General features: G+C 40.5%; 1 protein-coding gene across 2 annotated transcripts in view; it reads left to right on the top strand.

The window, feature by feature from the left end:
• The window catches only part of ldlrad3 (low density lipoprotein receptor class A domain containing 3), a 90,848-nt gene extending 77,996 nt beyond the window's left edge, over positions 1-12,852 (top strand). For both annotated transcript variants that reach the window (XM_085357272.1, XM_085357273.1), the window contains 2 exons: positions 11,001-11,403; positions 11,982-12,852. In XM_085357272.1, coding sequence (XP_085213398.1) covers positions 11,001-11,403; positions 11,982-12,186 — 608 coding nt within the window. In that variant the 3' untranslated portion in view covers positions 12,187-12,852. The remainder of the gene's footprint in view (positions 1-11,000; positions 11,404-11,981) is intronic.
• The last annotated feature ends 1,879 nt before the right edge of the window (positions 12,853-14,731 follow it).

Genomic DNA, 14,731 nt, shown 5'->3' with positions numbered 1-14,731 from the left:
ATTAATTTTAGGATGCCAAAGGGATCTGGAACGGCACTGTTGCAGAGCAGTTAACATGCTTTGCTTCCTAGCTTGGCTTACAGAGCAGCTTTCAATCAATTTTTTATATCCCACCAGGAGGATGTTTGTTGGCAGTAAAAGTTTATAAAAGAGTAATGCACAGAGAACAGTAAGGAGGCTCAGATGCTGAAGTATTGGGTGCATAACCCTAATATTTTGAGAGAGCAGGGGTTTAAATTAATTTGAAAGTGCCAGGGTTCAAACACTCTAGTGCAATTTTAAAAGCAACCACTTGTGCTGTATTTTGATCTGCACAAGTTACGCGTGTTTAGAGCAGACTGAAATAAATCGAGCTGTTGTTCTTTGGTTGAAAATACTGCCAGCCTGAAATTATTTGCATGTAGGCAGTTGTTCAGAAGGCTTTGGCAATGGGAGTAGGTCAGAAATCACTGTTTCATTTGCTTCAAATTCACTTACTAATGTTCTCTCATTGAAAGTATTGGATCTTACAGACTTTGCTCAAAGAAGGAGTAAAAGGCATCACATGTTTCTTAAGTATCTTCCAGATGAAATATCCCTTAGTGTTTCACAGTTTCTTTGCCTGTACCAAAAGCCATTTATCAGTGCTGCCTGAGTGGACGCGTCTCATCTGTAAGACACAACACACAAGCAAACACCATACGTCTCGAGTGCAGTGCCGAAAACATGAGCTGGGATAGATGTGAGGCATGGGTCCCATTTATGAGGGGAACTCAAAACTTTGATGTGTATCTGGGTGTCCTATCTGCAGTAGATAAAGGGGATTGTGTTAGTGAGGTGCTAACACGCTATCTGCTACACTAACACTATCAGCATGTGAGAGAAACAGCCAGACTCCTGCTGGAGTTGATCTGAATTTCAGAATGATTGGATTGCATTAGATGGTGTGAAGAGATCGAAATAAAACCACTACAAATGTCTGCTCTGCTGCTAAAGCTCTCATCTCCAAAGTCAACAACTGGCACATACTCATTCTCCCGTAAATAAAAAGAATCTAGTGTTGCTACCTCTGCTGCGTGTTTTTGTTGACAACGGATAAGCCTCCCACCCTCACACCTACTCTCCTTCTTTACATAGTGTACATGAAAAATTAAAGGAAAAAAATCAGCTAAATCACAATGCAGGCAGAATGCCAACGAGAAGGATAGATTGCTAGTATTAAATCCAAGTGTGGCAATTGTGTTGTATTCTACATGCAGATTTCAGTTTATCTGCAGGTGTAAACATGTTCCAAAAGACAGTGAAAGTACTTTTCTAATCCCCCCCCCCCCCCCCCCCCCCCCCTTTTTTTGTAGCTGTGCTCATTGAAACTGTAACCATCACTTTAAGAGTTTGGGCTTTTTTCACCCTCTAGACTCCGTTCTGCTGATAGTCTCGTCTACAGAGAATAAAGGCATTAATGAACCAAAGAAGTTGTGGTTTGTAGTATCTTCCCCGCACACCCCACTTTTTTTTTTTTTTTTTTAATCACCATGTGGCGTGGGTTTAGTTAACACGCTCTGGACAAGGATGAAAGGATTTATGGAATTTTGTTTGTACTGCTGTTTTCACTCGTATGAGGATCTGAGAGCAGTCTGTCTGTGAATACGTGGGTGTGCGCGTGAAAATGTTTGAACTTTATTTCTGCTAAACTTTCAGCAAGTTCTGCTCAGGAATGTACGTTCCTGACTAATGTTCACGCTGTATTCAATGGACCGGGTCTTAATGCCACGCGTGTGTATCTGTTTGTGGGTGTGTTTGAAGCCAGATGGCATGGCTTCCTCGTCACACTCTGCAAACCCAATGCACGCCCTCTCCTTACCCTGGATGCCCGCCTAATACTAAACGTTGCACCGTGCATGTGTAAACATGTGAACAGCCTGACACCTAGTGGTTCTCTTCTCCGTTGTTGTGCACTCTTGTTCCCTTTGCTCGCCAGTGTGCTAATACATGATGGTAGGCATTTCATCCATTGCACACCTTATTTTATCACTCCGCTTTTGCAACGGTGGCAGGAGAAATTCCAAATCAGCCAGAAACCTCGTACCCATAATCAGCATCAGACAAAGTTACTATATCTAATATAGGCTACAGCGGCGACTTTCCTATATCAGCTCTAGCATTTGAAGGCAGGCGCACTCCGGGGGTTGAAGCAAACCTGGAATGCAGAAAGTGGAGGATGATTACCCATCCCCCCACGCACACACAGCCTCCACCCCACCCTACTTTGAGCGCTTTTTAAATTTGAGACTTTGTGAATGCGAAATGAGTCTTCTGTGCATGGGGAAAGTACAGAACATCTGTGCAGCCCCTATCTTATCCCTCAGGAATGAGCCAGAGGGAGGAAATATCTTCATTCCCTTTATTCAGAGGCGTTTTAAGTGTGGCAATTAAGATATGTGGAGTCTTTTATTAGGCCGATTTTTTTTAATTTTTTTTTATTTTTCTTTTGCTCGTTCATCTTCGGATAAGTGTATTCTGACAGTGGCTAGTTAGCATATTCATTGGCAAGTAGCCAAAGGAATGGGCTCCATTTAAAAAAAAAAAAAAAATGCTTGTATCTCAGCAACCCAGCGGCATGTCAGCCGTTGATCAAAAGAGTGCTTTGGAGCTTGTTTTAATCACTGCACTCTCAATAGCCTATTGTGCACTAACATCGGCCCTCACTTTGCTTCAGTAGCTGCATACAGTTTTCTGTGTTTGTGGACATGTACTATATTTTAACCAGTATTCTGTCTCATGTGCTTTGAGGCAGTTCCTCAGTGAATTTTTGTTTTTAATTTCAGTTAAGGCATATGTTGATGTCGAAGCTTAATCTCTGATTGCCTACAGGCTGTCCTACATTATCATGTGAATCTTAGTAGAAAGTGCTTTCCAATGACTATTGACCAAAATATGAGTGTACACACATCGTTTGGTTCTGTCTGATTGGTAGGTAACAAAATCTTACTGTATAGTACTGATATATTATCAGAAAACATCAACTTTCTGAGTGCTTAATGTATTCTGCTAAATTCATCATGTTGTTGCTATATTTTTTTTATTTCTAAACTGCTTTATCTTCAGCGTTTCATCAGCTACAGTCTTCAGCTACACCTAATTTCTTTGTATTCTCCTTTCAAGGAACCAGATGTTTTTTCATTTTTGTGGTTTTGAACTTGAGTTGTTCTTTGGATAGTTCTTGTCCAGGTCATCCTTCTTTTTTAAAGAGCGACTGTCAGTATGTACGATGAAAATCAGGAGTGAGGTACAACAGTGTGTGTCTTCAGCCATCTGTAAAACACGGTAGAGGCTCTGTCATGATTTGGGGATCTTGTTGAATTATCAACACAGAAAAGCACCATCAGATTTTAATCCAATAATTTGATGTAATACCATTTGTAAATTGTCTGATTGGCAATGTCTTAATCTTTCTTAATGACAACGATCCCAAACACACTGCCAGTGCAGTCAAAGCATACCTGGATAGAAAAACACTATCAGTCATGGATTGGCCTCCCCAGAGTCTGGACCTCAACATTACTGAAGCAGTGTGGCTCAACAGACAGCAGAACAAAAAGCAGCAGACATCCAAAGAAGAGCTTTGAATGTCCTTTGAGAAGCCTGGAGAACTATTCCTGAAGCCTGCTTAAAGAAATTACAAGAAAGCTTACATTAGAAAGTTTAGGTTGTGCTGACAAATTAAGGTTCTTAAGCTTTATAGATTTGTACAACTTAGTTTTTGTCTTGTATACTATATTTCCATTTACTTTTGCACGTTTCAGTAAATTATGGAATAAGGTTCGACGACCTGAAATTCTGTCAAACTGTAATTTTCAGACTCAAGATGTCTTTTTTTTATGATACAGAGTAGGAAAATGTCAAGAACAAAAATGAAATCAGGGAAAAAAAATAGTATGAGCTATCGGCCAAATTGTTGTTTTAAATAAAAGGTACCAGTTAAGAATTGCACAGTTTGAGTGCAAGCCTATCATTTAGCTATTTTTACCTAGTAGGACCTCGCTTGATCAAGGCTGAATTCCTGACAGCTCCCATTCTTGTTTTAGTCCTTTCTAATTCACACAAAAATAGGAAAAAGGGAAGATGTCAAAAAATAAAAACTGTTAGCAAGGTTTAGAAAGGATGACACAAAGAGATGCAGACAAAAGGAGTGTGTTCCTGGTACTGAAGGCATACAGCAGGGGGTCTGTATGACTCGTATCTCATTTAATAGATTTTAGGTGGAGTTCAGTTTGGCAAAGCTGTGTGCATAAAGCTTCAAAAGATACTCTCTCTTCCCTCTCCCTTTTGGACATGTTTCTTTCTGTGTCCTCTTTTAACAACCGCCTGTGACCTCTGTGCGCTCCTTTAAATCTTCTCTCTCATGCAGAGGTAATAAGATCAATAGAGGTGGGATATAATGAACTGCTGAAAAGTAAGTAGTAAAAATTTGGAGAGAAAAAGTGAGATAAGGATGGGAGGTGTATGAGGGGGTTTGTTTGTTTGTTTTTCTTTTTTTTTAAATGATCCCTTTAGCTATTTATAACAATTTTGCTTAATTTATTCTCAAGCTTGGTGTATCAGAATGGCAAAGTACATTAAATATCCATGACAGTAAATTACCAGCATGACCAGCAAGAAAACACCAAGTAAAGAGACGAGGAGAGGAGAGGAGAGGAGAGGAGGGAGCACCATGCAGGGGGAGGCAGACAATAGACAAGAAGAAAAAGATGGGAAAACAAAAGGCACTAGAGGTAGTTGAGTGTAGGCGAGAGGGGAGTGTGAGGTGGAGAGATGTGGGGAGAAGGCACTCTGATGTGATTAGAGGGGCTTTGAAAGGCTACACCTCGCCCCTCTCCCCAAGCCTCCACATATGGAAGCTTTACGAGTTTATAAACGCAGTGTCGATGCAGTGTAAGAGGTGCCAGTGGCGCTGGGAGCACTGCAGAGAGAGGGTATTAATGCAGAACAAAAGTGCAGCCCCTTTCAACATGCTGCCATATGAAGGGGATTATTCTGAGTAAATATACTACAATGCACTTATTACTTTTACCATTTTTATCCTAACCAATTATCCACTCAGTATGGTGTTGTTGTTTTTTTGTAATATTATTTCATTGTAGCCAATTATTTTGTTAAAACCATTGACAGCTATAGAATTACTTTGTGGGTTAGTACTCCTGGTTGGGAATCACTCATAAGCTCCAACTTTGTAAATTGTGAAAAAGCAGGATTTTAAAAGTGTAGTTTTTGTAATGGTTGTCAATTAAATAAGATGAGAAATCCTTTCACTTTGGAATCATGAAGTCAAACGTGGCCAAGCGGCTTTGCTGTTGCTCAACAGCACGAAAGTATTCAAGCCTTTCATGTCTAGTTTGACAAGACAGGAAAGCTTGTAGTGATCTTTGATGTTGAGCTTTGATCATGACATTTAGGTCAAATGGAATGTCCTGCTAGAGTTCCTTGACAAAGCTATTGGAGAAGGTTAATAGGACATTCACGACGAGTAAAGAAAGAAATGTGTTGCGATTGCTACTATGATGACATGTTTTATTCATCAATTAACAAGTTGCAGAAATTGTAGTATCAGTGTTTGGTGAAACCAACCCGTGTCTTTAAAACGGTAGCAGTCCTCCTGGTTCACTTTCACAGGGTTTTCAGTGGTCTTGTAGTTATGCAGGTTTACTATCTCTGTTGATTGTGTGTCTTTTAGTAATCAAAGAGTGATGCAGTGATGGGATTGCAGGGCTATACGACTGTAGTTTTAGTCATGTTGAAGAATTCATTCGGCACGGTTAAGCTACCTCAAACTGCCAGAAATGTGAACTTTACATCAGTTCCCAGGAGTTCCTGGTAGTTTTCTACCTTTTTTTTTTTTTTGCCTGTCCCATTTGGTTCTTTAGCCGTCAGAATTGTTGTCTGAAGACCAACAAGGATACCCAATGGATTTACTTTGCCAAATGGATCATCACGGCCTTGCCGTATTGGTCCATTTGATCGACCTTTGTTGTTATTATTTATTTTATTTTATTTTCAGTTGTTACAGACGGGACAGACATGACTGGGGGATAGGAAAGGGAGAAAGAAAAATGAAGGAAAAGAAAAACAGAAGGGAAGAGGGACCGTGAGAAAGGGCACTTAAAAAGAGAAAGAAGAGAAAATAAAATCTCCTGGGTCACCTGTTGAGAGAAAAAGAAGAGACAACAAGCAAAAAAAAAAACAGAGCAACATACTAAACACAACACCATCACGTTAATCTAGCTAAGTGTAAACAGCAGTAAATACTAAATATTGAATGTTGTTGTGTAGCAAGCAGGACCGACAGCGCACAATGTGCTTGGAAATAGCAGCCAATAGAGGTGTAGTTTATGTCTATGAAAAATTAACACCCGTGTGCACACCTGTGTGGATCAGCACGCTTGTATTCAAAAGGTTTCCCCATGTAATGGTCTGCTAGAGGATGTAGAGAGCCTTGTCCCCCAGGGCATGAAGCAGGCATGGAGCCGGCTCTGCCAGCAGCCAGCTCTGCCAGAGTGAACCGAGCCGCAGGCCCAGAGGCTGGAGGGCCGAGGGCCCCCTTTGCCCCGGATGAGGCCTGAGCAACAGGCACCAGGCACCGCCAAGTAGTCACCGGGAGTGAGCTGGTACATACCTGAGCGCCCAGCCCGGACACCAAGAACCACCAACGCACCAACCCCTGAGGGCATCAGTTACCGGCAGGGAGTGTGGTGAGGGGAGATAGGCCTTTGGAGGGCCTGGGAGTTCCCAGAAAGGTGGAGTGTAAGACCCAACATGACATATAGACACAGACAAATAAGGTAGTTTTCTACCTTGTGCCACTGGATGTTTACAAATCTGAATGTCTATGGTGCCGAAAGTCTTTGCAGTATCCTATATAATAAACGACTGCACTAGATTTTGCACTAGATGTGTGAACTTGTTCCTCACAGAAATTAGGTTTACGGGCAGATAATAGCAAGCTTTACAGATCAAAGCAAATAATTATATCCCGTGTGCTGTGACTGTGTGTCTGTAAAGAATGGGAGTTTGACTGGGACTCAGAGTCACTGTCATCAAAAATAAATGGAGTAAATGGAGTATTGATGCACAGATACCAGCTGTGCCTTCTCGCTCTCTCTTCAGTCTGGCAGCAAGTTAACACACAGCAGAGTCCACAGGCCCAGCCCAGACAAGATGTTTTTATTCACGTAAATAATAACCTTGTGTCTCATTTTATATCATTTATTAGAATATTTTTACAAATAATTTGGTTTCAGATCCACCGTGTTGCACTGACTATAGATATTTATTGAAGTGCTGTATCGTGTTGCTCCAGCATCATTACAGAGCTTATCAAAAATTCCATTTTGATGATGAGACCTGCTCACCTATCTCTGCATGTGATGATGACACCATTCTTTGTACCATAACTTCAACTAAACCATACAGAATAGGCAGCAGGGCTCAATCACGCACACAGTATGGGGTGGGAGGTGGGGGGGCTGCCACACAGGATCCATCCCCCTCTCTCTCCCCCTGACAGAGAGGGTCTCTGCTTCACCCTCTTTTCTCCCTGTCTTTTTATCTCCTGTGTGATTTGAACAGCCTTTCAGACCTCTGCCGCTAATGCACCAAATAGGCTCCCATTGTTAATGTTACAGCAATATGAGTTTCTTTTGTGTATGTTTCTTTCTGCTCCCAGAAGGCTGCACTGAAACCCGATAGGCAGCATAGTTTGGCAGTGGTGGGATCTCTTTATTTGCGCCTTTTTTTTTTTTAATTTAAATAGGTAATTATGGAAATGATTCTTCTTTGTTTTTGCCTTTCTCTACTGAGTCCAGTTCATAATTAATTGGTAGCGTGAAGGACTGGCCAATTTAAAAATCACAAGGGAGGGGTCGAGGGGGCTTGTTTTAGTTGCTGGTGTCTGGTTGGGTAGCAGGCAGGTGGAGCATCTGAATTAGATTAGATTTAATTAAGGCATGGGGCCCCTGACTATACACGCTGGTTCACAAATAGGCTGTATGCCAGGCTGGTTGATGGGAATTCAGCAGTATGTGTGAGCACACTTACAAACACGCACACACTGCAGAGGTTCCCCTGGGCCTTCAAGGTCAGGTAGGCAGAGGAAACCTGCAGCTTGGTGTCTGGAAGAGAGAGAATGGAAGCTGAAAACCATCTTCTGTCTCGACAGAAGGTTGCTGGTTTGTCAAAACAATTCTTCTGATTAGAGGCATAAATATATCTTAATGTTACGTAGCAGTTAAATCAGAATAAAATTTGGTTGTAAAAAATGTTTCTCATAGTGTTATGCTTTATTGTGTGTTGCACAGTGATGATTTGTACTTGCTTTCAATCAGTCAAAACTTATTGTGTCCATGTGCTGAGGCAGCTAGCGCTTTGTGCTATGAGGTGATTTCATTACACTCTGGGTTTCCTTCCATTATCTGGGTTTACTGACCTTAACATTAGGAATCAGGATAAGCAGCTACACAAAACTGTATTATTATTAAGTTATTATGAAGCCTAATTTCATAAGGGTTTCTTCTGAGTGTTCACATGAAAGGGGTGGTGCTGGCACCATTTGACCAATCACAATTACTGGAACTGGAACAGAGCTGCTACTTTGATAAAGTCCAGCCTAGTCAAAGCTTTTTTTGGGGAAGAAAACTGTATAAGTTAACAGATTTATCAGTGTGACAGCTCTGTCTTTAAGATAAGGACTGTGATGGATCATAATTTAGTATTTTATTAAATTAATGCTTAAAAGGCATTTTTAGTTTTTATTCTTACAGCTGCAGCTTTGGCTGTGTTCAGCAGTCTAAGAGTAAAGAGTAAATATAAAAACACAATTCAATAGTAGGCTTAGTTTACATTCAAATCTAGTATAGAAGTTAAAAAATGTCTCCTGTTTTGGATCCTATATTAAAACATACAAGAAAATTGTTGTAAAATTGTTTGCAGAGACTGGAACATCAGAACTTTCACATTTTTTCCTTACTTTTTAAATTAAATTAAATTTCATTTTTCAGCATTATAAAAGCAGATACAGATAGTTAATATCGGCCAATATGCGTGTAAATGATTAAATAAACAAATACAAACTCCAAATGTATATTATATTTTATCAGTTAACAAATATCATCCAGTGTTCCTGAATGTGAAGGTTTTAAACTGTGCAGTATCAATATCAGCCTTAAAAATCCTGAAAAATGTCCTTCAGGTTCCTTAAATATCTGTCAGGCTCTAATTTTTTGCTGCTTCAAGCTGTCCCCTCTCCAAAAATGTAGAACTTTCCCTTTGTGTACACATTGGAATCATAGCATGATTTGAATTTCCATCCTTACTTTCAGCTGCTCACTTATTCACCAGAGGTTACCACAGCAGGGAGCGCCACATATTTGATGTGGCAGATCCTCCTGGGACTGAACTGGAAAGCTTTCATTTGTTAGTCCGATGGTTTACATATGTTCCTGTTTCCTTGCATATTAGTAGTGTGTAAATTGATGCAGATGAAATCAGAAAGTGGACTTCCATTTCATAAGCATCTTAGCTGGTATAATAATCACTATGAAAGACTCACGTTAGTTGACTTTGAGCTTTTTGTGGTTCTGTTCTCTGGGTCTCTGTACCTCTACCTCATAAATGCGGAGAAGATCTCTACTCTGTACTAAACACAATATCCCTCAAGAGCCTGTAAGTCTGTATAAGCATAGAATACTTCAAAAAGCTCCAAAAAGGCTTGCCTTACCTTGCACTTTCTGGGGATCTAATCCTTACAGTTAGAAGCACTTTCAGACTATTGATTTGACCTTAAGATGTCTTGTAATGGTCATTTCCTGGCAAGCTATCTGGGCAATAGCCTCAACTGTCTGCATGATGGCTTGTGGACGAAGAAGTTAGTTTCCTAGGCTTTAATGCACATGGCCTTTTAAGTAGCAAATGGAAACCTTGAGCAGAGAACGAGGAAAGTATTTTGAACTTTGAGGTTTGATATTCACAGCCTTAGTTAGCATTAGTGTAATTTGAAGTGAAATAGCAACTGTAAAATACTTAGATATAGTCATTTTTCCTCAGCACATCCTTTCTGCAGCTCTGTAATAAATAGATTTCTTTCCACTCTCTTGCTGCCTCTCCTTAATAGAACAGTACAGTCAGCTGGTAAGCTGAAACACCATTTACATGAGCCCCATCCCGACGCCTGATTGAAATTCTCACACTGTAATATCAGTCAGCGGAAATATTTAAGCGGCCCTTCCTCATCCTATCTAAAATAATAAGCTGCAGTGCCCTGTAGCATTACTGTCATCCTTTTCCTCATTTCATGCAGCAGGTAGGCTGCTCTGCGCTTGTGTGTTTGGCTCCAGCTCTCATTGTGAACATTAGGTTCACTGGACTCTTGAGTAGTTTGCAAACTCTGCATCTCCCTGGGACAAACATGGCAAAGTGTGACGGCCCCTGGTGTTTCGCTGCCCGCTTTCATCTTCAAGTTGCATTTTTCTAAAAATGCTATAAGCTGTTTTGCCCTCACTATGAATTATTTAGCTTCCCTCTCCTTTCTTTTTCTGTCATACTAAAGAGTCCCTGTTTATGAACCAGGCTTTAGAAGTAGCCTCTGCACTGGTGCACCATGGTTGATTTGTTCTCTTTGTCTCTTGGAGCTCTTCGGGTGAGTTTGACTGCTTTATGCGTATTGCTTAGCACTCTCATCTCCAGGAGAGGCTGCCGCTGTTGAATCACATAGAATACATTTCCAAATGAACCTAAAAACAATTTACTGCTTGATATTCATGCCTGCCTCCTTTACTCCCTTCTCCATTCCCTTGGCTCTCCAACACCACAACTCATCTTCCTTAAATTAAATTCCCCTCTTCCTCCTCCTCTACATCCTCCCTTCCTCCATTCCCCTCTGAGTCCCTCAGCACCACTAATCCTTTTTTTTTCTCATCCACCTACATTATGCATCCTTAGTTTGCTCTTCATTTCCTTCCTCTCTTGCACAGAAGCTCCTGGCCAGGACTTTGTGACACTGGACTATCGCCTGCGTTACTACCCTAGCATCACCTACGCCGTCATCGGCAGCACCGTCATCTTTGTCCTTGTGGTAGCCTTGCTGGCTTTGGTTCTCCATCACCAGAGAAAACGCAGCGTCCTGCTGCCCAGAGGCGTACGAGGAAGTTCACATACCCACCACCATCACCAGCCCCTGCTGCTGTCCCGTCTGGTCATCTTGGACCGAGGACACTTACACACTGGAGGTCCGGCACTCTCCCCTGGCTCACCCACCACAACCGGTCAATACAGCTCAACACCTCGAGCTCTGCAGCTACTGTCTGGGACCCTGTATCCCTCAGCACCTTCCATGGATTCCCCTCCATCATACTCACAAGCTGTTCTAGATGTCAGGTGAGATGAACAAATAGTTCTAGTGTCTGTATACATATTTCTACATTTTCACACTGTAACCTAAGACTGATCCAAAAAGAAAAATGAAAAGAAATAACAGTGCTCAAATGTGCTGTTCTATCAAACTATGATCTACTTCCAATCAGAAATCTGTCAGCATGCTTCCCACGGGTGCTTTTATGTTATTTGCAATGAACAATCGTGTAACTGTTGTATACTCATTTATTATTAAACACAAATGTTCCTGTTCAGATATTAGCTCCAAAAAAGAGAACATTTGCTAAAATGGCAAAATAATAGTAATGAGATCCTGATAAAAAGAAGGAAGTTTGCTTTCTTTTAACAGACACTCAGTGTTCTTGTTTCAAACAGTGGGAAAAAACTAAACAGTTGCATAATTATTCATATTAATGGAAACTAAATGAGAAAAGGTGAAACTTCAGTTCAAAATAGTTCTTACTTAACTCCATTATATTCTCAGATGGGAGAATACATCCTGTTTTGTTCTTTTTCCTTGCTCTTGATCGCTGGCACAGAAACGATTGTACAACCCAGTGTAATGTTTCTTCTGTCTTTAGTCGACCTCCTTGGTTTGACCTCCCTCCGCCCCCTTACCTCCAAGATGGAGAGCTTGCTTCAGAAGGCGAGCTTCCTCAATATGAGGCCCCACAGGACCCCGTGAGCCACCCCGCGGCTCATCCCTGCACCCCCTCAACACCCAGAACTGTGGCCACAGGCGAGCGGCCGAGCGATTGCTCCGGAGAGGAGTCGGCCCAGCTGTAGCTGCTTTAGTGGAGACTGATAGACCTTAAAGACTGCAGGACTCAAGGACCAGGCTGCAGGGCAGCATGATGCCAGGACAGTCCACAGCAAAGACCCGCTTGAGGTGATTCAACAAGGACTGACAGGCTGAACAGTGACCTCAGCTTGTTGCTGACATATCACTGAAGAACATCTCTCCCTGGTGGACTGAGCTTGTGTGTTGGCGCCCCCTGCTGGGATCACAGCTGTACTAGTTTGGTTGAATTCTCCCCCTGAAGAATTACTGTGTATATTACCTACCAGTGACCACAAACTGTATCTCTAAAGAAGTAGGAGCTATTTCATCAACATATTCATTAACATGTAATGTTGTGTGTCAGTGGTGATATTTGTCTTTGTGCGTTACTTTTCTGCAGCACTTGGAGAGCGAAGTCAGTCGTGCAGCACTTTGCGACACTCCCCTCTCAATTTTAGATTTCGTGTCTACAATGTCTGACTTTTATTTTCGATTCAACTGCAAAATACTCTAATAATAGATCAAATCTATCCTGCTGAGAAGATTTCAGACTTAACAGAATCCCATGTAGCTGTGGCAAACGGGAGCGTCTCAGTGAGAGAGAGTTTTTATCTGATTGAAGTGCTGATGTGAAACATGAACTAATAATATGGCTAGTGATAAATATTAACAGTTGCAGATTCTTTAATAGGATTTTATTGATATTTGTTAAAGATGAGTGGAGGTTGTTTCTTTCCTTTCAGTATTTGTTTGTTCACTGTTTCTTGTCATTTGGTTAAATTCCAGCTGAAAATGTGAAGAGGACCAGAGTTAGAAATTATATAGATTATATAAGTTATATAGTTAGAAGAGCAGAAGTTATGTAAGTATTAAGTTTCATAAATAATTCCTCTAAGCAAAAGAACCACCCTGCTGGTAATGCATTTCTATCTGAAGGCCTGTAAGTATTTTATGTAAAGACAAAGAAATAGAAAATACAAAGAATTGTGTTGAGGCCTTATTTTATGCTAGTGCCTTCTTTGTTTGTGGTATTCAACAATAAGCTGTCAGACAACCTTTTAAGAACACGCTGTCTTCCAAAATGTAATGTATTTATATAACTTTGTGATTCAGAAAATTCATCCTCAGTAGTATTAGAATCACAAAATTCATATCCGAATGCTCTTTTATTCATTTCAAATGGTTTGTTCAACACTGTACACACACACACACACACACACACACACACACACACACACACATGCATACATATGTATGTGTAAAAAATAGAGAAAGTTATCTATTTTAAGTAGAAGGCTACTTGGAGTTTAAAAGTGGGAGATGAATGTGTAACAGTGAAATTAAGTTTTTAGTTCTCGCCTAGAGGCAGCGGTGATGATGCAGGTACAAAAATAAAAAACAATCAAACCAAAGATAGTCATTATATAAACCTATTTCCCTCCAAAGGAACATTTATTATGCCTGTAACTTTATTATATCAGAACATGCAAAGGTTTATTGGGTAAAGCAGAATTCATGTTATTGCTGTAAAACTGGAAAATGGTTCTCAGGACAGATTGTACCAGTTAGACGATTCAGTTTATATCTCAGTTTCTCTTTTTATTTCTCATTTGTTCTCATACATATTTGTGAAGTGGTCCATGATGATCTTTTTACCCTTTGTATTCTGTACATTGGAAATAATATAAATATTTCTGACTCAGATATTACGTGTATGGCTTTTTTGTATGCAATTCTTATATATTTATTTGTCATGAGTCACAATAGTCATTATGACATTAAATATTTTGTTTAAATACAGGTGTTGATAATAATGTTATTATCATCTGGATGATAGAGTGTAAAAGCAACATACCACAGTGTAACAGTACAATAGCACAATAATGAGCTAGATGTAGTAATTCAGTAAAAGGACTAGATGTTGTAGTCCCTGATAATGCATTGCGTTAAATGGTGAGAATCTTGAGGGATGGCTGTTATGAGGAAAGGCAGCCCACAAACTTTACCAGCAGCACACATCGTTGTGTGCCTCAACTTTCAGTCTTTTACCCAAGCTAATCTGCCATTTTTGGGGGGATTAGAGATCTGATCTAGGTTATCATATTAAGATTTGGGACACATCGTCAGTAGTGGACCTTGGATTCATCGGATGTTTTGGCCATTATCACTAGACACCCTCGTCCAAGATTCAACTTCCTCATCCAGGATTCAAACTTTTTTTTTTTTCAATTTCTGTGTCGCACACACATAAAAATTAAAAAAATATCATCTCATCCTGAAATCATAAACTTTCCCTGGAAGCTCCATGTTCCACGTTCTCTGTCCAGAATAAAGTACATGAAATTGTGCAGCACTTCAGTGAGGTGACCTCAGGTAATCTGGACCACTTTTTTGTAAATCAGTTGGGACAGTAATTACATTCAACTGTTAACTTATTATGATTAATAAGGATTGCTAACTCTCAAATGTACAAGGCTGATGGGGTATTGTGGTCACCCCACTGGGCGGGTTTGTGAATAACGTGGGATTTTGAAATTTGCACCACAGGTG

This window comes from Diplotaxodon limnothrissa, linkage group LG7 (genome assembly GCF_057381915.1).
Source record: "Diplotaxodon limnothrissa isolate DT_005_m linkage group LG7, D_limnothrissa_male_GT1.1, whole genome shotgun sequence".
NCBI classification, from domain to species: Eukaryota; Metazoa; Chordata; class Actinopteri; order Cichliformes; family Cichlidae; genus Diplotaxodon; species Diplotaxodon limnothrissa.
This window is presented reverse-complemented; position numbering and strand designations above follow the sequence as displayed.